Below are 25,218 nucleotides of genomic sequence, written 5' to 3' on the forward strand. Positions count from 1 at the left end.
CATCCTTTAAGCAATATTTTTGATTGGCAGAGAGAGCAAGTATTCGGAAAAGAAAGAAAAGAAAATTACACTCGGAAAAAAAGCTTTTTCTCAGTCACAGATGAAATTTTGTTAAGTTTAAAAATGCCAATTGAATATTTAAAGTATGCAGTAACCATTTTTTGTAGCGATTAAAGAATTTTCATATAGGTTTCAGTAATTTTTGAGATTTCCGCTTGTTCCTTATACAAAACTAAAGAAACAAACCAACGTTTTGTTTACAACATTACAATAGATAAGTACGAAAATCGCGAATTTCATTTGTCCAAAAATACTTTATCAACATTTAAAATTAATTTTTAATTGCTATTTAAATTAAGACAAGGGAAATAAATATTTTCTTCTCGACCGACTGTTCAAGGATTTCACTGGCAGAGAGAGAGTAAGTATTCGGATAACAAAGGAAAGAAAATTACGCTCGACAAAGGAAAAGTATTCTCAACTACAGACGAAATTTTAATAATCTTAATTATATATATCAACTAAATATTGAAAATAAGCAACAATCATACGGTATAGCGCAGCTTTCAAGCGATAAAAGAATTTTCACATTGGTTTTAGTAATTTTTATGATTTCCCCTTAAACAAAGCTAAATAACCGAACATAAATTTTGTTTATACATCACGAAATTGTCCTAATAAAGTCGAACAAACAATAAATAATGTTTTATTTCTAACGTTTAAATGATGTATTGAACATTTACAGAAATAATAAAAAATTAAATTAATTAAAAAAGCTTCCAGTTATCACGGAATGAAAAGCTTCACAAAGTATTAAAGATCTCTATCAATTATNCTTAAAAATAAATAAATAAAGTAAAAGTGTTCAAATTAAACAATTGTAAATTTTTATTAAATTTTGTTGTAACTGGCGTATATAGGTATAGGCCCTTCGTACACAAATACTTTATCATTGATAAAACCCTAATCGATTGAAGAATTCAAGTATCACATCAAGGATTAAATTTAAATGTTCTTGTAGTAATAATATTAATATAGAGCTAAATTTAAAACCTAAATGTATATTATTTAGTATTTATGTAGAAAAGGTGTTCTCTTTACTTCGATAAAAACGTCTCTTTCAAAGTCACAAACAATATAAAAAACTCATGATAAACAGTAACGTTGCACACAACCTCGGTATAATACAATTCATCCAAAGCAATCAATAATGATTTTCAATACAACAGAAAGTCTTGAACATGGAAACAATTCTTTTAATATCATTATATGTTAATAGAAAAGTCAAAAAAATTACCGTAATTTTCAATTTCAGTTCTTTTACGAAAAACAACGTTATTGAATACCTTGTCCTAGTTTCCATATGTCCCAAGCTAACATAATAATTGATTCAATTATTTTTATGGTGGGTAGGCAACCCATTGGACAACTAAGTTGCAATATAATCTAAATGGCAAGCTAGTTCAATAATTTGATACGTATGTGTATAATATATTTAGTAGATAATAGAGGAAAATTTTAATTAATTAAGAAACTTCCGAATGAGTTATTCTGATCTATTCTGTTTGACCACCGTACATATATGTATTTCAATTGTTAAAGTTCGAAATTGGAAATTTCAAAAGGATATAAATGCCAGCGACTTCCTACATAAATATGAAGCTCAATTTTTTTAAAGTAAACATTCAAAGGGCGCGAGTTTTCTGTTTTGACGAAAACAGAGGTTACTTTACAGCGCCATGACTTATTTATTTGATGTCCGATTGAAAATTCGTTGAGACCATCGGATAGATCAAGCTTTTTTGCATATAACACATATGGATAAAGTTGTATACTAATGTCTCTAATATATAAAAAATGCTTGCAAATATTACGAATATTTTCCACGGGACAATTGAATACGATTACTATTTGGTCGGCCATCTTGGTTTCTCCATGGTTACGATATTGTTGCCGATGTCGGCCATTATACTGTTTTAATTGTTGCAGTGGTCGGCCATTATACTTTTTAATTGTTGCAGTATTGTTGCCAATGTCGGCCATTATCTTTATTTACGCGCTTTTTAAATTTCAAATTTTAAAATCCAATAAACAAGAGCAGAAACTGCAATTCTTAGCAGAAGTGCTAAGTAATCTTTCCTAATTAGATAATAGTTTTGTCGCTTATTTCCAAGAGAAAAATTTCATTGTTTTTAGAGAAAAAACAATTTAACGTACTGCCCAAAAAAAAAATATAAATATAATAACCAATAATATTAATTATAAAATTGTTTGATGAACTGAACATACGAACGTAGTATTGAAATCAAATAAACAGAACAAATGGAAGGGGTACTAAGGGGGAACATAAGAAGCACCAAGATGGCAAAGTAAACCGAAATGTTAATATAAGTTACAGTACACCCTATAATCCAAAAATAACCAATGACAACCCTTAAAATTAGTAAATTTACAGGAGTCTATAGAATTATTCCTAAATATATTACTGTAATTTTTATCAAATAATTAAAATACCAAAAACCGCATAAAACGCCTTGGTGCAAACACGTCCCTAAACGGGTGTAGGGCACATCTGCCCCCTATGAGACTCAGGTAAAATATAATCAAATGTCGAGTCAAACTTATATTATCCCATATATAATTTAATATCAAATGTTTTGATACTTATTTTTTCATAATTTAACCATAAAGATCCCTAATTCAATCTCTAAACCTTCACACTCTTATAAACCCTTATGTTTTAAACATTTTAACTTTTAAACCATAATTTATATGTCTATTAAAAGCAACCCCTATATTTACAATTTTTGTTTTCGGTGACATGGACCCCTTGCAGTTAGGAGTCGACCCCCAGAGATCGATAATTTCACAAGAAACACAAAATTCTAATGTTTTAATTTAGACATTAAACGAATATTTAATCTTTTGCAAAACATGTTTATTTTTCCTACAATTCATAGGTATATATAGCCTATCATAACCCTTGCTCCCTCCATCCTACCAAAAAATTGACATCAGGATGTCTACTTAGATGTAGAAACGCGTTCAACATTTTATATGAAATTTGGGGTTTTGTTCAAGTTAGTTTGATTTCACAGAACTATTTTTGATTTTATTGTAATTTTCATCAATAAAAATTTTTGCGGTAGTTTTTCTTGTAGGATTTCACCGTCAATTTGTACAAAAAACCTTCGAAATTGATCCCAGCTACGCGTTGAAATGTAAAACTTTGCGTAAATGCGAAAAAATTCGCATATCGTGCGGGTTCGTCGCCTGATCGCCCGTTGGAGTCTCCACGAAAATTCGCTCTAGCGCCTATTTTACGCGACGGGCAGTTGTTTCGACAGCACAAATCCAATGTTTCAGACCTGGACAGACTTACGAAAAAGTATTTTGTCAAAGGGAAGTGCCAATACCTCGGGGCACACGCTTACAAATAAAATACGAAAGCATGTAGCTTGGAACTCAGCACTCGGAATTCGCCTATCTGTATATGGTCTCTCGTGGAAAAACCGATCTGTCGTCGTCTAAAAAACGCTCGCCTCGCATCCAATTGGTCTGTTCCCTTGCCCCCGAGCAACATTCCTTAAGTATAAGTCGAAAAATAGAACCTCGCATTTTCTCACGCTGTTTTTTAAGCGATAAGGCCACGAAGCGAGCTCATTATCAATGAAAATGTGTTGGTTATCGTAAAAAGAACATTGTGGGGTAGTTTTTGGGGTGCGTTTTCGGTCGAAAGTAGTCGAAAAATCGTCTAGATCGGAGACAGCTGTGCGTAGTAATACGCTTAAATGTTCGGCGGCCATCTTGGCGTTGCCGAGACAACAATGCTTCGCTTAACAGAATCGAGTGTGCCGTTGCGCCGAATGTATGTCTTCGCGTGATCGCGGCGGCTGTGGCGAACAACAAAAAAAAAACATCACTCTATATGTGCACACTTTTTTTTTTCGAAAAGGATTACTTTTTTTCGAGCAAAAGTGAACTAAAAACATGTATTGTACTTAGTTGTGTGTGTGATTTTATTTTTCGGTTTTCTTTATTTGTCTGTGGCAGTGTAAGAAGTGAAATATTTTGTGTCCCATGAGGGATCTCACTATAAAATGTGGATAACATACACGAGAAAGGATATCTTGTGGATTACGTTTACGGGCATTTCGTTTCTTTGCTGCTTTCGGGAAGCAATAGGTAAGTTCTCAGGGTTTTCCCGAGCTTTACAGGCAATTTTCGCGATTCTGCCAGAGATTTTTCGATCCGATTGGTTTCCGCTATGTTTTTAATATAAAAGTACGGACTTTCGGTTTCTGTGTTTAATCTCAAGTTAACTATTGTGAAATTCGAATTTGGTTTTGAGCTTTTAAAAATCACTTCAGTTTTTCACTTCTGTAAGAGTGAGAATTAAACTTTTTCGAAAAGTATTTTGATTTCTAAGATGAAATGTACCATTCGATTTTCCGTTTCGGAAAAGTTCTTTATTTTTAAGTACTAAAATGCGTGATTTTATTGTCTCAGCTTTGAAAATTTAACTTGCGTTATTTGAATTTTTCAAAAGCGATTGTGTAAAATTGTTAATTAATTATCGTATTTGGAAATAATCTTGAAATTTATCAGTTGTTTTGATGTTCACGGGAAGCGATAACAATTTCACAGAAGTAAGAAGCATTTTGTTTACTTTTACAGTAATAATTTCAATAAATCAGTCAACTGTTATCAATTAATAATAACGATTTTGTTGTTTCAACTCGAAATTGTTTAAGTACCTATTCTACGCGTACATAATTTTAATTCGTTATTGCGAGGGGTATAGCGAGGCTTGTATCTCTCTACCTCTTCAGCTGCGGTACGCACCAGGGGTGCGTTGCCCGTGCTTTTGTACGACGAAGGGTGTTATAGTTGAATTGTGTCGAATTACTACCTTCCTTGCCTTTAGGTCATTTATTCTTCAGTTTCTACCTACTACTCGTTCTAAAAATATTGGAATACCTACCGAGCTTTCAGCACGGACCTACATCGTACCTACTAACAGGCATAAATATAATCTTCTTGTGCTGCATTAAACCCTAACGGATTTTTCAACTACTTGTTGATTTAGTAGCTACAGACCGGTACTGGATTTTAAATGTTTGGTTTCAGGTTATCGGGAGGTTTTTTCCGAAACGGTTTTGAATTACCTGGGGAAGAACAAGCGCTAAATTGAAACTTGACGACGAAAAGATGAAAATTAACCTGTTGAAGCAGACGTTTCAGTTCTACTTAAATTAAGAGAAAAAAAGAGCGAACAAAGGGTGAAGGGGGTGATTTGGAACTTGTAATAGAATTAAAAGTTATAAACCGATAGGAAATGTCACAGAATATACAACTAAGTTTTCGAAATTTTTTACAATTTGAGAAGGTTTTTGTTCCCTTCATGTAAATGTTGCTTTACATTTATTCCAAACTCATTAAATTTAAATTTCTCTAACTCGAATGCGAGCTTTACATTTAAAATTATCCTGATAATTCGAATTTTTATTAATTTTCTTCGGAAAAATCAGCCGCAAGACAGGGGCCCGAGTTTTTATCGTTTTTATGTGGATAATCAACATCTTATGGGATAAACTATCTCGCCGGTCATAGATAGTCCTCCAAATAATGATTATGTTGTAAATGGTTCTTAGTTTTCGAATAATTCAACGAAAAGGCAGATGTTTTTGTTGATTTTCATACTTCTATCCATCAAATAAATAATTACGTAGTGGGTCAACGATCCAACGAGTTTTGGAAATGATTTTAAGACAACGAGCTTGTCGGGTAATAATCGTACATAGCAGTGTAGCAATTACAGCCCGTGAGAAAGCTTTCGAGGTAATTTTCAGGTCATAATATGAATACATGTATATTTATATGTGTATTACGTACTTTTATGGCAACGAGACTCGGTGTTTTGTTTCCTAGAGCTTACGTTTTTCGTTGTCTTTTTTTTTTTTCGTACAACAATGAGCCTTCTATGATGGACATTATTTTCAAACTGACTATGAAACAACATACCAAAAACGAACCGCGCGGCTTAAATTTTTATTATACGAACCCTCTGCGTAAGTAAGTAAGAAGTAACAGTGTACTAAAATAACTAGATATATAAAATGCAACAGGTTTTACATTTCATTGTTGGAAAACGTGTTTCATTTCGTTTAAAATATTACGAAGAAGTTCTTCGTCTTGTACGTTGCGCATTCCATTGTCTATTTATTTACTTTATTTTTAATAATTATTTATAACGCCAGTTATATTGTTGTTGTTATTATCTGTATAAGTTTTATTACTTCTTGAAATCGTGGTGAAAAGTCCAGACAGCCAACGATTTGAAGAATTAATAATAATACGTAGTATGACATTGTGTTTTGTATTTTGTTCACGTCGTGGTGCACGCATTTTGGCACGCAGGTGAAGAATGACTGTCGTAGTCAGTCACTACGTTGCTGGCCACAACGGTCTTACGTTACTTCAAACTCTAAAATGCAAAATGTATTTACATTTTGTACCTATCGCTGTTCTAAGTCGTAAAGTGAAGATTAACATAGTCCAGAAACTTCTTCAAAGCACGGGCTTATCCAAAGGAACACAAATTCTGAAAATCTGATATATAATTCTACTGATTATCCCAAAGGATAAATTCTAAGGACCTAAAATTTTTGCATTTTAAATGGTTTAAATTTTTCCCCACGGCTCCACCCCAGTTATCAATTAAGTGATGGTACATACACGAAGAAAATGGAAAAGGAAAATTTACTTCAGTATTAAAGCTATATTTACAATTTATCCCACTAGCTCATTGGTTCGTCAGCGAAAATAATAAAAATTACAATTTGTAAAAATAATATCCCAGCAGAAATAAGTTTACTAGGTATTTTAGTTGATCATCATCATAAGGTCATCAGTCCTAAGACTGGTTGAACACGTACCTCCACTCTTTCCTATCCTGAGCTAAACTTCGCATTTCCCTAAAACTAGAACAGCCCACATCCTTAACTGTTTGCGAACAGTAATCTAATCTAGGTCTACCTCTACCCCTCCTAACTCCTGTTTCTGCCTCTAATATGTCTCTGACTAGACCTTCATGCCTGAGAAGGTGTCCTACCAACATATCTCGCCTATTTTTTATTAACTTCCATAGAGTCCTCTGTTCTCCTATTCTTTCCAATACCTCTTCATTTCTAACCTTTTCTACCCACGATATCCTCATCATACGCCTATAACACCACATTTCGAACGCTTCTAACCTTTTCTTTTCTTTTTAGTCGATATTACAAATTAAATTGTAATAATTAAGAATCTTGAAATAATCTTCAAAAAAACATCAAAATTGAGATTATTACAAGTTACGTAATAAATTCAACTATTTCTAAAATCTATCTCAAAGGATAGACACAAATTTTAAAAACCTGACTTGTAGTTCTATAGAATATCCCCTCTTGTAATTCTATAGAATATCCCCCAACAAACATGTCATATTTTTATAATATCACTTATTTTACTTTCAAGTGTGTACTTCTTAAAGATTCTTTATTACGAAAGTAGCAAAAGGAACATTTCGGTGTTCCAAATGTGTCATTTTTTTTAGTCCCGCATTTTCGCCGTTGTCCAATAGGCGTGGACGATTATTCTTGATCGAACGAAATCAAGCGTACTAGAAATTCCAAAGTCGTCAGACTCCGGTTCTATAGACGTACAAAAACTAGAAGAATAGAATCCATTCGAAGACGTTTTAAAATGTGTTCATTGTTGAAAAAGATTGTCTTGCCTTCTATTAATTCGGTTTCGTATCTTTTGAGGACCTCTTTTTCTTCAATACCAGACCTGATTTTCGACTACTGTCGTCCTATCAATTTGCGTTCCACAAGGCTCAGTTATTTTTACACTATTTATTCTAACGTTATTACAGTTTTATTGCGATGTGCATGATGAGAATTTCGTCAGGACAATGATTGATGATGAATTGCGAGTTGTTCTCCAGAGAATATGAAACATGAATGGACCGAGTCGTTGGTAATCGTGTGAATTAGAATTAATTAGTAATGTAAACAGCAAAGTATGAACTGGCTATTTGTGTTGCTTGCATTAGATTTCAAAATCCGAAAGTCAAAGACTATAATTTTTATTTTTTAATGGCGGGTGGGGGTGGAGGGGTCGTGTGGCCAGTCTTCCCGTACTCCTGTTTTAATAGTGCATGTAGCTAGAACCTATACGCAAATACTAGGTACCGTCTACTTAACTCATAACAGTCTACCTACGAGTGAGTTCTTTTCAGGGTTTATGTTTTTTATACAGGGAGAAAACGAAAAACGAAAATTTAACTAAATATTAAAGCGATATCTAATATTTATCCCACTAGCCCGTTGCTTCGTCAGCAAAAATAATAAAAATTACAATTTGGACCTGAATTTGTAAAAATAAAATCCCAGCAGAAATTAATTTACTAGGTATTTTAGTTGATATTACAAATTAAATTTTAATAAGTAAGAAACTTGAAATAATTTTAAAAAAAAAACACGTCAAAATTAAGATGAGAGGCTGGTGCATACGGAATAGGTATAATATACCAATTAAAAAGACTAATTCACACCAAAAATGGAGATGAAAAACCAGAAACAATCTTTTTTAAACTGAGTCTTATGTTTTATTAGTTTCCTGGCCGTTATGTAAAATACCAAGTTTTACAGATTGACTGCTGCATACATGTACGCTCTCGATGCTCAGACGTTTTCATAGGCTGCTGGGCGTAAATGATATGATTGTTGCGTTGTTTGTTAATAAATATGTTACACTTAACGGCGCGCAAAATCTGTTGTAGCATTAAAACGGTTCCATTATAATAGCATTAACACCTGGTTCTGTCTGTTAAACAACGAATTTCCGCTAATTGCCGATAAATTTTAATTAGGTATCGAATTTTCCGTTGTTTAAACACTTTTTTGAATTATTAAACTAGAGATGGGTCTGATACTCGGGTTTGGATCTCGTACCCGGACGATCCGGCACCTTTTTTTAAGATCGGGCTGGCGGCACAGCTAATGCCTCAACCTTTTTGTTGACAATCCGCTAACTAAGAATTAAAATTTAATTGGCTAAGGGTTATCTACTTTATTTACTAATATTTTAATTGATTAAAGAGCTACCACCCTTTAAATTACTATAAAATGTAATTTCTCTGTTGTGTTCGGTTTAACAGGTCAATTGAAAAGTCCCCGGCCTAAAATAGTAAAACACATTTTTTTTGCAAAATTCGTTTTTTTTTATTCAACATAATTCCCTTCAAGGGTGATACACTGATTATAGCGATCCTCCAACTTTTCGATACCATTTTTGTAGTACGATTTGTCCTTTGCTTCAAAATAGGCCTCAGTTTCGGCGATCACCTCTTCATTCGACGAAAATTTTTTCCCAACGAGCATTCTTTTGAGATCTGAGAACAGGAAGTAGTCGCTGGGGGCCAGATCTGGAGAATACGGTGGATGCGGAAGCAATTCGAAGCCCAATTCATGAATTTTTGCCATCGTTTTCACCGACTTGTGAGACGGTGCATTGTCTTGGTGAAGCAGGACTTTCTTTTTCTGCAAATGCGGTCGTTTCTCGGCGATTTCGTCATTCAATTTCAATTTACGGTCATTCAAAATCATTTTGTGGATTTTTTTAATGTTTTCGTCCGTAACAGCCTCTTTTGGGCGTCCACTGCGTTCACCGTCTTCGGTGTTCATTTCACCACGTCTAAACTTAGCATACCAATCCTTGATGGTTGATTTTTCTGGGGCTGTGTCCGGAAATTCGTTATCAAGCCAAGTTTTTGCTTCAACTGTATTTTTTCCCTTCAAAAAGCAATATTTTATCAACACGCGAAATTCCTTTTTATCCATTTTTTTCACAATAACAAAAGTTGCTTTACTAAAAATGCTATAATTCACAAACTAATGATCCGACAGCCGTCAAATTTATAGACGCGTCTTTTGAAGGTTAGGACTAACTGAAAATCATATGGATTTAGTTCTGGTGCCGCCATCTATGTGTCAGGCCGGGGACTTTTCAATTGACCCTAGTATATAAAGTCTAAGAGTCGTTCTCAAATAACAACCTATCGGATTGTGCTACTTCAGCTTTTCTTAAAAGGTTAAACTCAATATGCTGGTATTAAAAATTGCTTTTAATTCGCTTCTTCCGTTGTAGGCGTTTTGTGGAATTATTGGCGATCAGTGAGTTATTGTTTCTACGATAAAAATTATGGTAAGAACGGAACGTTCTGGGATGGGCAGACGTAAATTGCCCGCGAAAAACAACGAGGTGGCTACGGACGTGCGCGTGTACGTATGTATGTGTGTGGGTAGCAATTTTAGACTTTTATTAATTTGTTTGTTTACGTCGTATAAATAATCAATAGCACATGTAACGTTAAACAATCAGTGTAAATAATGTTTATTATTATACTGATACGTGTATGTTTATTGGTTCTTATCATTGTATGGTTGTCCAGTATAGTATTAAATAAATGATAATCAACTTCCTTTTTATTGTTCTGATCAAATGAGCCTGGCTGATCGTCGATTTTTCTCTGATTTTGTTTTGATTTCGAGAACAGTTTTATTCCGTCATTACGTTCTTATCTCAGCTATAAATAATGATATATGAATGCACTGATATGAACTACTGAATAGGCAGAGAAACTAAATTATTGAGCGGACGATAAATTAATTGATAAATTGTACGGAATTATTTAATTATTATGACCCCGCGGATTATCAACCTACAAACATAAAGAAAACCTTTCGAAATTGGCTAGTTAAAATGAAAATTTTAAATAATACAATAAAATATGTAGCATAAGGTAATGCAAACAGATTTAAAATGAGCATTAAAATTAAAAAGATAGTCAAACGACATATGTTGGTAGGACATCTTCTCAGGCATGAAGTCAGTGGTAGAAACAGGAATTAAGAGTAGTAGAGGTAGACCTAGATTAGATTACGGTATAGGTTTAGATGGTGGAATCGAAAGAGGAGGTCTCCCCCACGACTGTACCATAAAAAGTTCGTGATGGTCTCACCCCCATAAAAAGTTACGGGGGTTCAAAGTTAATAAATATGCCAATTTTTATACATTTCTAGGCATGTAAATATTTATATCGTCATTCTTAAACAATATTCAAAGGTAAAACAAATGAAAAATACATAAAAATATTGAGAAAGTTATATAAAACATTATTTAAATAGCTTTATCAATAGGGTAGCTTAGGTTAGGTTATCGGATTTTGTTCAAGTGACCACCCTCTTTCGATCCCCCACCTCCACCCGCTTGAAAATATTTTTTTATTGAATTTTATTTGAATTATAGTGTATGAAAATTGTCAAAATAATCAACTTTCAACCCCCATAACTTTTTATGGGGGTGAGACCGCCACGAACTTTTTATGGTACAGTGGTGGGGGAGACCTCCTCTTTCGATCCCACCACCTCAGGAAAGGAAAGAGTGAAGGTGCATGTCTAACCAGTCTTAAGACTGACGACGTTATGATGATGATATTAAATGATTCGTTATAGCTTTTGTGTTTGTATTTTCTCATGAACAAGGCTTCTTTCATATGTTTAAATTCAACCCTCTTGTTGAAAATACGCCAACCAAAAATTCAATGGTTTAGTGTTTAAATGACTTTTTGAATGAAGATTGTATTGAAGTCCGTCAGAACGAAGACATGAATCATTATCCGAAGTGGTTTTACCGGGTTATCTAAATTACTATCCCTATCTGGTATTTGGCAAACATGATTTTTACAATATTTGTGTGCAGAATTGTGGTTATGACGTAACTTCTCCGGTATTCGATTAATGCATAAACACATACATGTATCGTATGTGTATACCGCCTACTCGTTTCATTGTGCATTGACCTACAGAGGTGTCTCTCTAGATAAGAACAAAAGAGCATCGCTTACACGATACACACCCGGGGCAGAAGAACTACAATAAATTGTTCCAAGTTGGCTTGGCTTGGCCTGGCCACTTTGTTTTGCACTCTCGTTCCATTCTTCACCTCCTCGTTATTAGCCTCCCGCGGGCCAACTACCAGCCAATGACCCACTCGAACCAGAGGGCGTACCTACCTATCTGCAAGACAACACATCTTTTAAAACGACCATGTTCAATTCTTCTGCTCTTTTTTTTTTATTCGTTTCTTTTGTTTGACCGTATCACGTATAGGCCCTCTGGATCCGTTAAAGTTAAACGTAATTTTGTTACCGTTTCTGGACACGAACGAGCGCGGAGGATTTGATAGAGATTCGTAATTATTTTGGTGACAGTGTGTTAAAAATTGTTTCGACAATTGAAAAGCGGTCCGCTGCTCCAATGTCTATCTCCGACAAAAAAGTACGCTAGTTCTAATCGAGCGTATGACGAGCCCAGTGTACCGTCCCTTTCTTCGATCTTATCGATTACAAAAACCGCGCGTTCGATCTCGAAGTGAATCTCGCGGGGTCGGATCGCCGCGTCGCGTCCACTTGTATCTCTTGATCTCTGACAATGATATTCTCATACTAAAATCTATTATTGCGTTAGGTATTTCCTTACTATTTCCGGTTCTTTGTCATTAAGGTAGACAGAGAAGGTTAGAAATTAGGAAGTACTTCGCAAAGAATTAGGAGGACAGAGGACGCTGATATGGGAGTCAATATGAAAGAGGCACTTTCTCAGGCATGAAGAGGTAGTTAGAAATCAGAGAGATATTAGAAGCAGAAACAGGAGTTAAAAGGAATAGCGTCCAATCAGTCTTAAAAGTAACGACCCTATGATGATGATCAAAGATGGAAAAAATATGTTAGTGCATTTATTTCAACAAGAAACTTTTAAAAAAGGACCACATGGATACCTTGCGGCCAAATAGTAAAGGATGTGGAGTTCGAAATGCTAAAATTTTTAACAATTTTGTGTTACTGACTGCCGCAACGTTAATTCTATCATTGCGGCTAATTTTTCCTAAAGAAAATTTATAAAATCCAGTAATGTTTGTATTGCTGTATTTGTTAACAAAATATTAACTCGTGGCAACAGTCTCGATTTTCCGCGGCACAAAATAATTCTGTTGCTCTCTTCCGCCGTCATCAGAAGCAGCAGCTGCTGCTGCAATGGATGACGTCACAGTGTTGTGGCCACCCTCCCCAAGACCTCGGAGCTTTTAACGGCAAAACAGCAGACAGGTGGTAGGTGGTACGACCTATACATACGGTATACAACACCAACGAACTTGCACGCATACATACATATAATAAGTTGTTGGTAAATCAACGAACTCATAGTTTGTAGTAACGGAAAACCGTTGTGGAGAAGGACCAAGTAGAAGGAAGAGGGAGAGCGGGAGGGGAGGGGGGTGATTCACCCTGGAAGTGGTTTGCGGTCTTTGCTTGGAGCTTGGAGGAATCTTTTGCAGCAGCAACAGCAAAAGAATAAAACGTATAATATGTTAACAACGCGGTATGAACTTGTTGATGGTTTGTATGCAGGAGTTGTCTTGTTAAGAGGCGCAAGCAAACACCTGAAGAATATTTCGGAGAGGCAATCAAGCGACTTGAATTTTTAATCAAATTGCTTACGTAATCTGAATGAATGAATTCACAATGTTGTACGGCGGTAAACGTTATCTAATTGTAAATAGAGTGGACGAGAATTCCCGTATTCGTTTAAGACTTTCTTCCAGAATGTATTAGTGGGGACTATTATTTCTAAAAGTGGACGAAAACAAGTACTTGTGATGATGATGATTATAGTTCAGTCAAAATACTCCAAAAAAATGTGTAAATGCAAAATGTACACCAATTTCTTAATAATAAATAGATTTGTTAATCAAAATATGAATGTAGGAAAATAGATTTACTACGTTTTGATGTTGAAGATTTTTAGTCGCAATAAATTCGCGTCTACGGGGGTGAGCCAGGTCATTATTATTGACCCACATGAACAAACTTAACCCAAACGTATTATGGATTTTAAAATACTTGTAAATATGAGTATTCATTTATAATATCAGCATATCACAAAATTAGCCGGTGTTGTATCTAATGATAAAAGCTTTTGTGATTTGTCTATCGACGAACACAAACAGTTCACTTCTAGGCTATAAGCAAAGGTGAAAAATTCTTTAAATACTTTCCCTACTAATGTCATCACGGAACTCTACAAGTTTTGAGTTATATTCATACGATTTTACATTGTCATGTTTGCGAATTACAATCAACAGCGGTGGCGCATGTAAAAAAAATCTGTCTACGTCTTTAGTCTGAATAAAACACTGTTACAGTTCTTTTTCGAAAATGGAGCACATATTCGAAAATGCGAACATTAAAGAAGAGAGAATCTTTTATTATATCAATTATGAGAAATAATTTATTAAAGCAACCGTCATGTCGATTTCGAAATTAAAAATGGTGTCAATCAAAACGAACTTCCTTCATACAAATTTATATATCCTGTCCAGGATACGCCGCATCGATACGTACATATGCGTGTGTGAAATCTGACGGTACACAGGAAGAAATCGCATTGTAGACGTGTGAACGTGTCGTGGTGATTAGGCAGTTTTAATAATGGGGACATTAAAAGTGCAAACTTGCAATTCGTGATAAACATTTTGCTAGAGAAGAGAGAAATCCAGAAAGAGAGTTAAGCGTTAGCCAGAGGCCTGAAAATAACGTTTGCTCGCTTTCAACAGGCAGGCAGGCAAGCAAGTAACTTCGACGAACTGTTTATAAAGCCGATAATTCCGCCAGGCTTAATAATTCTCGAGATCATAAATTACATTTACGAACGAACACATGCACCCGACTACGAGACTGGTATGAGTTTTGTATTTGTTGCTTATGTCGTTGCGAGTTCGAGCAGCAGAATTTAATTGAAGCATCCGGGATATGGTAATTCTGGGTCACTTAAATACAACAACCAATCAGCTATGTGTATGTATGTATGTGTGTATGTAATCCACGACACATGGACCCAAATAGAAAAGTTGAGAGATCGAGAGAGGTAGCGAGGCAGAGGAGAACGAAATGGAACAGTATTTATGCGATTTGCTGATACAGATACAGATCTCCGAACCGTATTATTCACGCATACATGTACGTCCCGTTACCTTTCACGAGGAAGCGGCCAAAAGGAGGACCTCCTCGTCTTAATGTTGCTGGATTACGTATAATAACGTTGTAGTGTTCAAAAACTAACAACAGCTGTCATATTCCGAACACGCGGACGGATCATGGACACGTTATTTTAATTTAGTTTTATTCGCTGGAAGATGAGACGAAACGCGAGTATGAACGCGAAGACGAGCGTACGAACAGACAGACACGGCTGTTGATGTCTGTTTTGGTGGCGATTCGGAGAGGTAAATGAGTTGTCAGATTTTCGCGTAATCTGGCTGCCCATTTTTTTCGCCTCGTTCATCTTTTCTTCGCCATGGGTCTGCCCTCAGACTCTACTACCTTTAATGGTTGACGCTCTTTTGAATGACATGAAACAATTTGATTTTTTTGTCAATGACGAACAACACAAACAGGAAGAAAGGCTTTTGAAAGTAATTGTCCAGATTTGGGGCTTCAGACCAAAATCGCTCCAAAAATTTTTTTATCGATTTCTGATCAATTCTGAGGGTTCAGTGATTATATTTGAGGCGGGGAGACACATTTTTTTTGTTACAGCATACATCATAGGGTACATGGTGTATCTATAGCTACTTCTTCTTTTAATATTAATAAAAGAATTTTATGCAGAGATAATCGTGAGATAAGGAGATTAAAAGATTGTATAACTTTTAACTTTCACCCCTGATCTCCTCACCCATTCCTTCCCCTACCTACAGTTTAGAACTGTGATTTGAATTTTGAAAAATTATTCAAAATTTTTTTTTTATTTATGAAGTCATAAAAAACTGTCTCCCCCACTTTCTAATATCTAATTCGTTTATGTAGAATGGCCGGAAATCGATTTTTGGAGCAATTTTGGTCTGGAGCCCCAATTCTGGATAATTACTCAAATTCTCGATGGGTTAAAATCGGATTTTAGTTTTACCATTTTTTTCGTGTTAGGTTACTTAAGAGTTTGTAATTTTACGTATGTCTATTTTTATTTTTTTTCTCATGAAATCAAATCCTGCTCCTAAAAATCATAATCACAGAACTAAGATAGGCCTTTGTACTGCAGGATAATATTTCAATCCTGCTAGAAGAACAGATCCTATAATAATCGGAGAGTTCTTCCAACAGGATAGTCGCCGTACCTAGATGTCCTGCTTACCAAAAGCTCCTTCCGATAGGACGTTCTATCAAGGTGCTCACAAAATAGAGGCATTAATGTAAAAACATTCTTCAAAAATAAGAAAAAAATGTTCCATGGGATGAATTTAGAAAGGTTTTTGGGAGAATAGAAAACCATGTGCGAATTTTGATGCTATGAAGAGATTTTCAATTAGATTTAATTAAGATACCTACATGCCTGTCGGAATTAAAATAATTTTTGATCAAATGACATTTAGTATAAGTAGGAAGTGTTAATTTTTATGTTTGAGCCTGGTGCTTTTGATGTAATTTGCACCGATACGGTTTTATCGTCGAAAACGGCATTAAGTGCACGGTTGGATGAAGATTCAAGCATTTTAAAGGATGTAATTACTGACATAAGTGTTCCTTCTCTTTTGCGCTTTATATTTCTCTCTCTCTCTGTCTTTCATTCTTTTTCTTCTGGGTCATGGTGTCTTCGTATAATAGCCGAAAAGGCGTAGCGCGGCTCGCATCTGTCGAAGTAATCATGGAAAATGTAATGTATTTCACTGTATATACATACATACATAGTAATAACAACAATAATAATAATAATAATAATGAGACAAAATTGAATGTAAAGGAGCAAGTGAAACAGGCAAAAAATGTGAAAAGGAGAAGAGCGATAGCATGCTCAGGAGGTCGTCGATGTGACAGTACATTCATCATCATCACGCCAGCAGCCACCACGGCGGTGGCGGCGGCGNTATATGATTTCATGGAGAATGGGTTCAACAGTATGCACATGAAAATCAAAATTAAACAAATTTCTCCGTGAAAATTAATTTTGAAAAGTTGATTTGAGATTTTCAATGCCGCCATGCTTCCATCAAATAAGATTGATGAGATTTTGCTGAACCCATCAACCCGCCTTCCCTTTTTAGATCACGTAACTATTGGATAACCCTAAAGTCATACTTGGTGCTAAATTTTAAAATTCCAGGACAACGTACGCCAGGTTTAAAGGGCATATCTTTTTAACGCATTGTGTTATAAGATTAAAATTTTTACGTAACTACGGGGTTGTAAACCTTTTCATTTACTGGCTATTAAAGTGAAGTCCATGGCTGAACCCATCAACCCCCATTCCCCTTTTAGATCACGTAACTATTGGATAACCCTAAAGTCATACTTGGTCCTCAATTTTAAAATTCCAGGACAAGACCTGTCAGAATAGGTACGCCAGGTTTAAAGGGCATATCTTTTTAACGCATTGTGTTATAAGATTAAAATTTTCATGTAACTACGGGGTTGTAAACCTTATCATTTTAATGACTATTAAAGTGAAGTCAATGGCTTCATAATAGAGATGAAAGCTGTGGTAGTAGACGGTCAGTCAGCCAGTCAATTTCCCCAAATCGTAAGGAAGTTGATATGTTTTCATCAAAAAATTAGTCAGATTGCATGATTCATATTACCTATTGACTGCAATTTGTAGGTAACATGGAACCCATTATTCGTTCCTTTTTACGATTATTATCAATTAAACTATACGATAGGTTTAATTAGGGTTCACCTACCTTGGAGCCTGTAGGTTCCGCATTATTACTTTCGTTTAGATACATAGTTGTCCTTCTTCTGGAATGTGAAAATGCATCGAAAAACTGGACCCCGTGTAGCTTTTGCAGCTGCTTGACAAGCGTCCAGCTTCATCGTGATGGTATTCCACTTACGTCTGCGCCGATCTCGCCTCACTTGGCCGTCCATCTTCTTTTCTCATGCCGTTGGAAAAGCACATGTAATATGAACTCTCATAATGCAGAACCAACTTGTTCATATTCCGATGCATAATCGTGCTCTTCTGTCATAAAAATGTCGTTAACCAGTAGCAAGCACCAGTTCGTCGAGTAATTGCGAAAAAAGCTCCTCGACCCATTCAGGAAGCACCACTGAAAGACCACATTGATTCAGGAGGCGATTAAATTATTTGATCTTCTATAACTAATCGTACTACATATGTATATCGCACACGTTCATGCAAATGTGATCTTGGTTCGCGATAATTTCCGGACCACTGCGATACCGTTTGTTTCGTGTAAAAATCGCGACCCGATAATTAATAAATGAATATCTTATTAAAGGCAACAAACACATAGCAACAGATCTTGTTCTGTTCGCACAAACAACATCTCGTTTACACATTCCTCAGTAAGTTTCCTTGCGCAGTGTGTCTCTCTCTCCATGTCTCTGTCGTACTTGCGTTGTCTCTCTTTGTTTCTGCGCAAAGATAATAACCTTTAAACAAACAAAACGTCGACTGTGATAACTGTACCGGTCAAGAAGATTATGAACTTAATAATTACGTTTATTCGTTACGATTTTTCGACCCACTGACCTCACCCGGAGAAGAACTATTAATGCTATTAATTATTTATTACAAATAAAGGAAAATTAATACATATGTCTCACCCCACAATCTACGTGCTTTTGGATACGCATGTAGAACAGATGAAAATATATTTATTTTAAGTATGCTTATAAGAAGCGTAATTGTCAGTTAAACAAATTGTCACAACTGATTATTATTATTTATTTTAAATATAACCAAAATTTAACCCTGGTCATATGAAAGCTCATAAAATCAGTTTGTTTAATAAAGGCAGATAATTGCAAAAGTTAACATGGAAACTCAAAGTTTAGTTAAAGTCACCGTTACCATTTTCAGCAAAGAGAACGGTGGTTATAATATAACAAAAAAAATCAATAAAGAAATTACATGAATGGCATACAATGTGCACAGCTACAGTAAAGTTTCATGTTGAAAATTTATTGTTTTCTTTTACAGGATTTGTGTCCTGCTCACCAAGTCCATGCAAGAACGGAGGGGTGTGCATAACTTCCCCCAGAGGTGATTCTTCCTGCGAGTAAGTACAAGTTTTCCGACTATTTCATTTAAATGTAAGCAGTTGTTAGCCTAACTCATCGACCAAGTAGCAATTGTTTTGTATCAAACATAAGAAAACTTTTAAATTGTCATCATCATAAGATCGTCAGTCCTAAGACTGGTTGGACACGCATCTCATTCTTTCCTATCCTGAGCTAATCTTTGCATTTTCCTAAAACTAGAACATCCCACATCCTTAACTATTTGTGAACAGTAATCTAATCCAGGTCTACCTCTACTCCTCTTAACTACTGTTTCTGCATCTATTATGTCTCTGACTAGCCCTTCGTGCTTGAGAAGGTGTCCTACCAACCTATCTCACCTATTTCTTGTTGACTTCCATAGAGTCCTCTGTTCTCCTATTCTTTCTAATACCTCTTCATTTCTAACATTCTCTATTCAAAGTATCCTCATTATTCGTTTTTTTATTGAATACGACTCAACCCTACAGTATCCTTTGCTTTAAATCCCTGCTACTCCTTCCGTGCTGACTTATTTGACTTCCTAGATACCTAAAATCAGTCACTTCCTCTAATTTTTCGTCTCCTATCTTTATATTCCCTCTTTCCCTACTGTTTCTTCCCTTGCATACCAGTATTTTTGTTTTATTTTTATCAATTATCATACAATACTGTTTTGTCAATACCGCTTCAATTTATTTAAAGCTATCTCTAACTCCTCCTTCCTAGATGCTAATACTGCTATATCATCTGCAAATCTAAGAATACTAATCTTTTGTCCCTGTATATCTATCCCTACAGCTGTACTGTCTTTTATGATGTTGATCACGTCTTCGATGTATAGTTTGAACAGTGTGCATCATCCCTGTTTGACTCCTTTCCTAATATTTACTTCCCTACGTTTTATCTCTACCTCTATAACTGCCTATTGCTCTTTATACAAACTAAGGATCACTCTTCTATCTGTGTAACTCATCCCTACATTTGTAAGTATATTTAACATTTTTCCTCCATTTAACATCGTCAAAAGTTTTTTCTAAATCTACAAATCCTATGTACGCACTCTTTCCTTTTTCTATCGTTTTCTCTCCCGCGTTCCTCTATTTCTTTTGAACTCAAATTGATCTTCCCCTAATAGTTCTTCCGCCCTTTTTTCCATCCTCCTCTGTACAATTCTAGTTAAAGTTTTTGACGCATGGGAAGTTAAGCTAATTGTTCTAAATGTCTCGCACCTATCCGCGTCTCTCTCTTTAGGTGTGGTTACAACCACGTTTTGTTTATAATCCTCTAGGACTTTTCCCGTCTCCTAAATGTGACATACGATCTCTTTTAAATTGTACAAATAAAATTTATTTAATAAGATTTTATTACTTGCTTATTCGGTACCGGCTAAGTTAATTATGTTAATTTAAAGGCTTTTAAAATAAGCAGTTCGCTTCTAATTCACCGTTTTTCCGGTGTGGCCCGCCCGATTAATGTAACATACATACAACACTGACACTGATTAAACGTTTCTGATGGAAATTTTGATTTATTAGAGCACTACTTACAGAACCTACCTAATATTGCTTTACTTTCACCATACATCGGCCTGTTTTCAACCTACTCAAAATCAAGATAAATTAATCAAAATTGCCTTCCCTTTTTTGTACGTGTATACATACACATGGGGCAAATATCTGTCCCAATTTTTTTCAGTAACAATAGCAGTAGATGCTGCAGTGTTCTCAAAAAGAAAAAAAAATGATTGTGTGTACAGCGAACGCGCCTGTCGCAGAATAGGCTTGAAACATGTGCTTACAATGAAACGCATAAATAGTAAAAAAATAGTACAATGGGTTCGTGAAGTTGCCCATCTGTTACCCTGTTCTCTAGCGAGAGAGAATAATACTATTGTAGCAGCAACGGGCCGCGTCTGGAACCTTGCGGTTCTCCACTTGGCACACGAGCGTGTTTGTCGCATTCGGTTTAGAGAATCAATGGGCCAATTAACCCCGGCATAGAGTGTAGAGACCCTTTGGGATGTGGTGCGAAATGGACCGTGGCCACTCCACAAAGTTACACTGTATTGTTTTCGGGAACTCCCCCGTTTTTCTCACGAGCCCTAAAATTTCATTAGCTTCCAGCGATCATGTAGATCCGAACTCGACAATGAAGTGAGAAAATTATCGAACCTATTATTGTACTTGTAATAAATTGTTTGCTGTTCCACTTTATTTGGATATTACAATACATACAATTATTAAAAAGTCTTATTATAAATATGTACACACGTATTTCCTTGCAGCGGCCAAGAAGCCTGTCGTCCGAAATATGTACTATTAGTAAAAGAACAGTGGATTTCGTAAAATTATTGTAAAGAAAAACGTTCTCACGCCCTTTGTTGTTTATATTAATGTTTGTTTGTAAAATGTTCTTATGCAAATATGCCTTTGGTTGTTTATAAAACGGGTTAAGTAAGTTTGTGGTTCTTTCAGCGTAATTGTGTTACGTTTTAACAGGAAAAAAACCATGAGAAACGATATTAAACACAAACAGTATTAAATAAACTTGGTTAAATGTTACTTGCGATTAGCCGTTGTGTTTAAAGTAAAAATAAAATAAAATGCTATTAATGAAATTTTATCGTTTAATTGTTAATATAGGAAAGCAACATGTTTAAAACTTAAAAATATTGTAATGTTCGTGGGTTTAACAAAATTAACTTCTAATACTGATAACGACAAAAACTATTTATTGACACTAATTATTAAAGAACCTAAAAACACTTAAATTATTACCAAACTTAGGTTATGAATTGTTCTATTTATTAACACTACTGTTGACATATCACTATTCACTGCGCTATTTATTTCACTGCTGTCACTGTCAATTTATTTCTGGATTCACTTCTGCAACGGTCAATTTATTTCTTATTTTCTCGGCGATCGTCTCTTTCTTTAAATAATCTTTTGTTTACTTTCGGGAGCCTTCTCGAAACATCCGGATAGTTTCTTTTTTCTTTGAACTGTTTAACTGCTTTCCCAGAACGCAGTTATGACACACACATTTACAAATACGGCGCACATGGAGAAAGGCGCCCGCGGCTAGTCGACGAATCGATAAGCCGTTTACGCACACGTGTGCCCCATCGCACACAAACACACAAATTGATTCCTGACATACGCTTAGGGTTTTTGGCCACAAAACTACTGTTAATATTCTAATAACTCACAATAATTTCAATCTTTCATGATAGAAAAATAATCAATTTATACTACATACCTATCTGTTGATTTATATAATTTACTTTGTCATGACATACATAAATACTAAACAATAAAAAGTGACTAACGACGGAGTTCTTAGGGCGTGAGAAATAAATACACAAATACGGTTCCGGTTACGTCTACACACACATGCATGCACCGCAATAACATTTTGTGTGCACACGCGTGTTTGTGTCTGATTGTGTTTTTTTTTTGCGGACAATATAGGTTGATACGGCTCAAGACATATTAATAAATTATATGGTTGCGATTCGGATTAAGGATCGTAGCTGGCGTGATACGACTACGTGTACGTGTATGTTGTAGTAGTAAGAAGAAAAACAGATGAAGGACAACAGATAAAAGCCAACGGCGGACTAGGTACGAGCAACAAGTTGGCTGGCTTTGGCTTCTGCTTGATTAGAATGAGAAATAAACAGTTATCCAAGTTTGTGTGTATGATATACGCATATATATGTGTGTGTGTGTATAGATGTATATGTAATAGATTTGATGTATTAACAACTACCAGCGAGCCAACCAAGAGGACCACACCTATCACTAACTACTGCAGAAACGTTTCCAACGTCAGTATTACCACCACACGGCGAAGAGAATTTAATTACGGCTTTTATGACGTGCGACATATTTGCAATAAACATTATCGGTTATCGCAGAAAATTAGATGAGTGTTAACGAAATCGATTTGGAACAGATTAAGTCCATAAAACGAGTTTATTAACTACTGAGATCCACAGAAATCAGTCGAAGGAGCGTGGCGCATCCACCAAAAGTTTTACGGGCTCAACTGTCTGCATTTTATATGAATTAGACTACGGATTATAACCGTGTCACCGTAAAATATTGAAAAGTTTTCGTGGCCAATCATTGATGATCTTCTTTAGACTCTATATTTTAATAGTTAGATTACAAAAGGATTTTACATCCTAATCTATTTGATTAGAATTGCTGTAAACTCTCTGGCGAAACAAATAATGTTCCGCATCACGTTTGCATTTGTTTTTTTTCTTCTTCGGTAGCTTAAGCAAATATTGAGTACGTACACGATAAAAAGCTGAGGAATGCCGCAATGAGAAGAATATCACTGCTGTCTTTTATTTTTTTTGTTGTCTTCTCTCATCATCTCTCCATTCTTCCTCGCCTTTCGTTTCAATACATTTAGCTTTGGCTTCGGCCGTTGTTCGTGATTCATGGTTTTCACAAAACCAGTTTCGGTTTTAGAACGTTGCCGGAGAGTGTGTCCAGTTGCGCCCAGTGCCTTGGCTTTCTTGGCTTCTTTCAGGGAGATCCTTCGTGCAGTACCTCAATTTGACCGCGGCGGTTTGCTGGCCTGGAGCCATCAGACTTCTCGGATTTACAATCATTCAAAAGCCACAACCGGAGGTTATATAGTGAATGTCTATGAAATACTAATAAATATGACAGTGGCACAGTAGATAATGTGGACATAAAAAATTAAAAAAATGTCCAAAACGTGCTTGGGTTTTAGATTTTTGCCTGTAAAACCTGGAAATTCGTAGTTCGAAAGTAAACAGGAATTAAATAAATCCTATAGGGTACCACAGGATTACTAGATCATGAAATTGAAATGGCTCCAGTTACAATGATGATCTACCACAAGGGTGACATCGTTCTTGGAATTTTACTGGTACGGGAATCCAGTTGTACACGGAGAAAATGAAAAAGGAAAATTTACGTAAATATTAAAGCGATTTTGCAATTTATCCCACTATCCTTATCCTGTTTCTTCGTAAGTGAGAATAAAAACAATTTTAATAACGTCAGTATTATTCAGTTTTCAACTGTTCGAAAATGGCTGAAACAATTGGTCACTTCTGTGAAAGAAACCAAGTAGGAGGAGGAATCTCTATTTTCCTAAATCTTTGTGAAGGACTTAACAGTTTTAACCAAGCCGCATTTTGCCTTATCTCTACTTCTAATTGCTTAAATTCAGTATAATTTGCTACCCCCAAGTATTCAAGTAGAATTCTTTAATAACGTCAGTAATATTCAGTCTTCAACTGTTCGAAAATGGCTAAAACAATTGGTCAATTCTGTGAAAGAAACTAAGCAGGAATTTCTACTTTCCTAAATCTTTTAAACGACTTGACAGTTTAGTATGACTATTTTGCCTTATCTTATCTACTTCTAATGGTTTAATTATTTTCAGTCCGATCATCAAATAAGGCATATCTAAGTAGGTACTAATCCGCTACTCTCTTATGCCTGCTTGTACGTACATTTTGTGGGTGCGATCTCCTTCGTGGGTTCCATTATAACATTGCTCGTTATTGTTCTTCGCCATGAGCCGCTCATATTTTGCATCTCCTTCTATCAAACGCTACTAGTTTCTAACTGGCTCTTTTTCTTTCGTGAGAGAATTGCCTTGCTTCGTATGCACACATACGTACATGTACGTATGTATTATAATACTTACTGCTAATCGCAGAAAGAAAAAAAAAGGCCGACTATTGTATTTTCTTGTTTGTCTGATTGTGTGCGGCCTGTACGTACCGGTTAAATTAAGTAATAAAACTTTTGAGAACCTCTGGTTGACCTACCAGAAAATTACTTTCAGATATTACTATTATTTTGTTTGCTATTATTGTTCAGTACATGTATTATCCCTTATTCGGTGCAGTTATTGTTTTAGGCTTTGGTCATTTGTTTCGGCGCAAAAGACTATTGCCGATATTTGTAAATATTTTAAACTTATAATCATAACATTTATTTGATCAAGCAGTAGGCATTACATTATTATAGGCTATTAGTCGTAAGTTGGTC

At 35.4% G+C, this 25,218-nt stretch overlaps 1 protein-coding gene across 1 annotated transcript; it reads left to right on the forward strand.

Moving 5' to 3' along the window:
- Nucleotides 1–3,822: 3,822 nt before the first annotated feature.
- Nucleotides 3,823–19,213, forward strand: LOC112905430. The gene is made up of 2 exons (XM_025977847.1): nt 3,823–4,185; nt 19,107–19,213. Exons 1-2 carry the CDS (start codon nt 4,101–4,103, stop codon nt 19,187–19,189), a joined length of 168 nt encoding a protein of 55 aa, XP_025833632.1. The 5' UTR covers nt 3,823–4,100; the 3' UTR covers nt 19,190–19,213.
- Nucleotides 19,214–25,218: the final 6,005 nt, after the last annotated feature.

This window comes from Agrilus planipennis, unplaced genomic scaffold (genome assembly GCF_000699045.2).
Source record: "Agrilus planipennis isolate EAB-ADULT unplaced genomic scaffold, Apla_2.0 scaffold499, whole genome shotgun sequence".
Lineage (NCBI taxonomy): Eukaryota > Metazoa > Arthropoda > Insecta > Coleoptera > Buprestidae > Agrilus > Agrilus planipennis.

What these genes read in the sequence shown, in the direction of transcription:
- LOC112905430 (XM_025977847.1), top strand. Translation starts at nt 4,101, where the DNA reads ATGTGGATAACATACACGAGAAAGGATATCTTGTGGATTACGTTTACG. An exon ending in CTGCTTTCGGGAAGCAATAG is followed by an intron (nt 4,186 to 19,106) that starts GTAAGTTCTCAG and finishes TTTCTTTTACAG; the next exon opens with GATTTGTGTCCTGCTCACCA.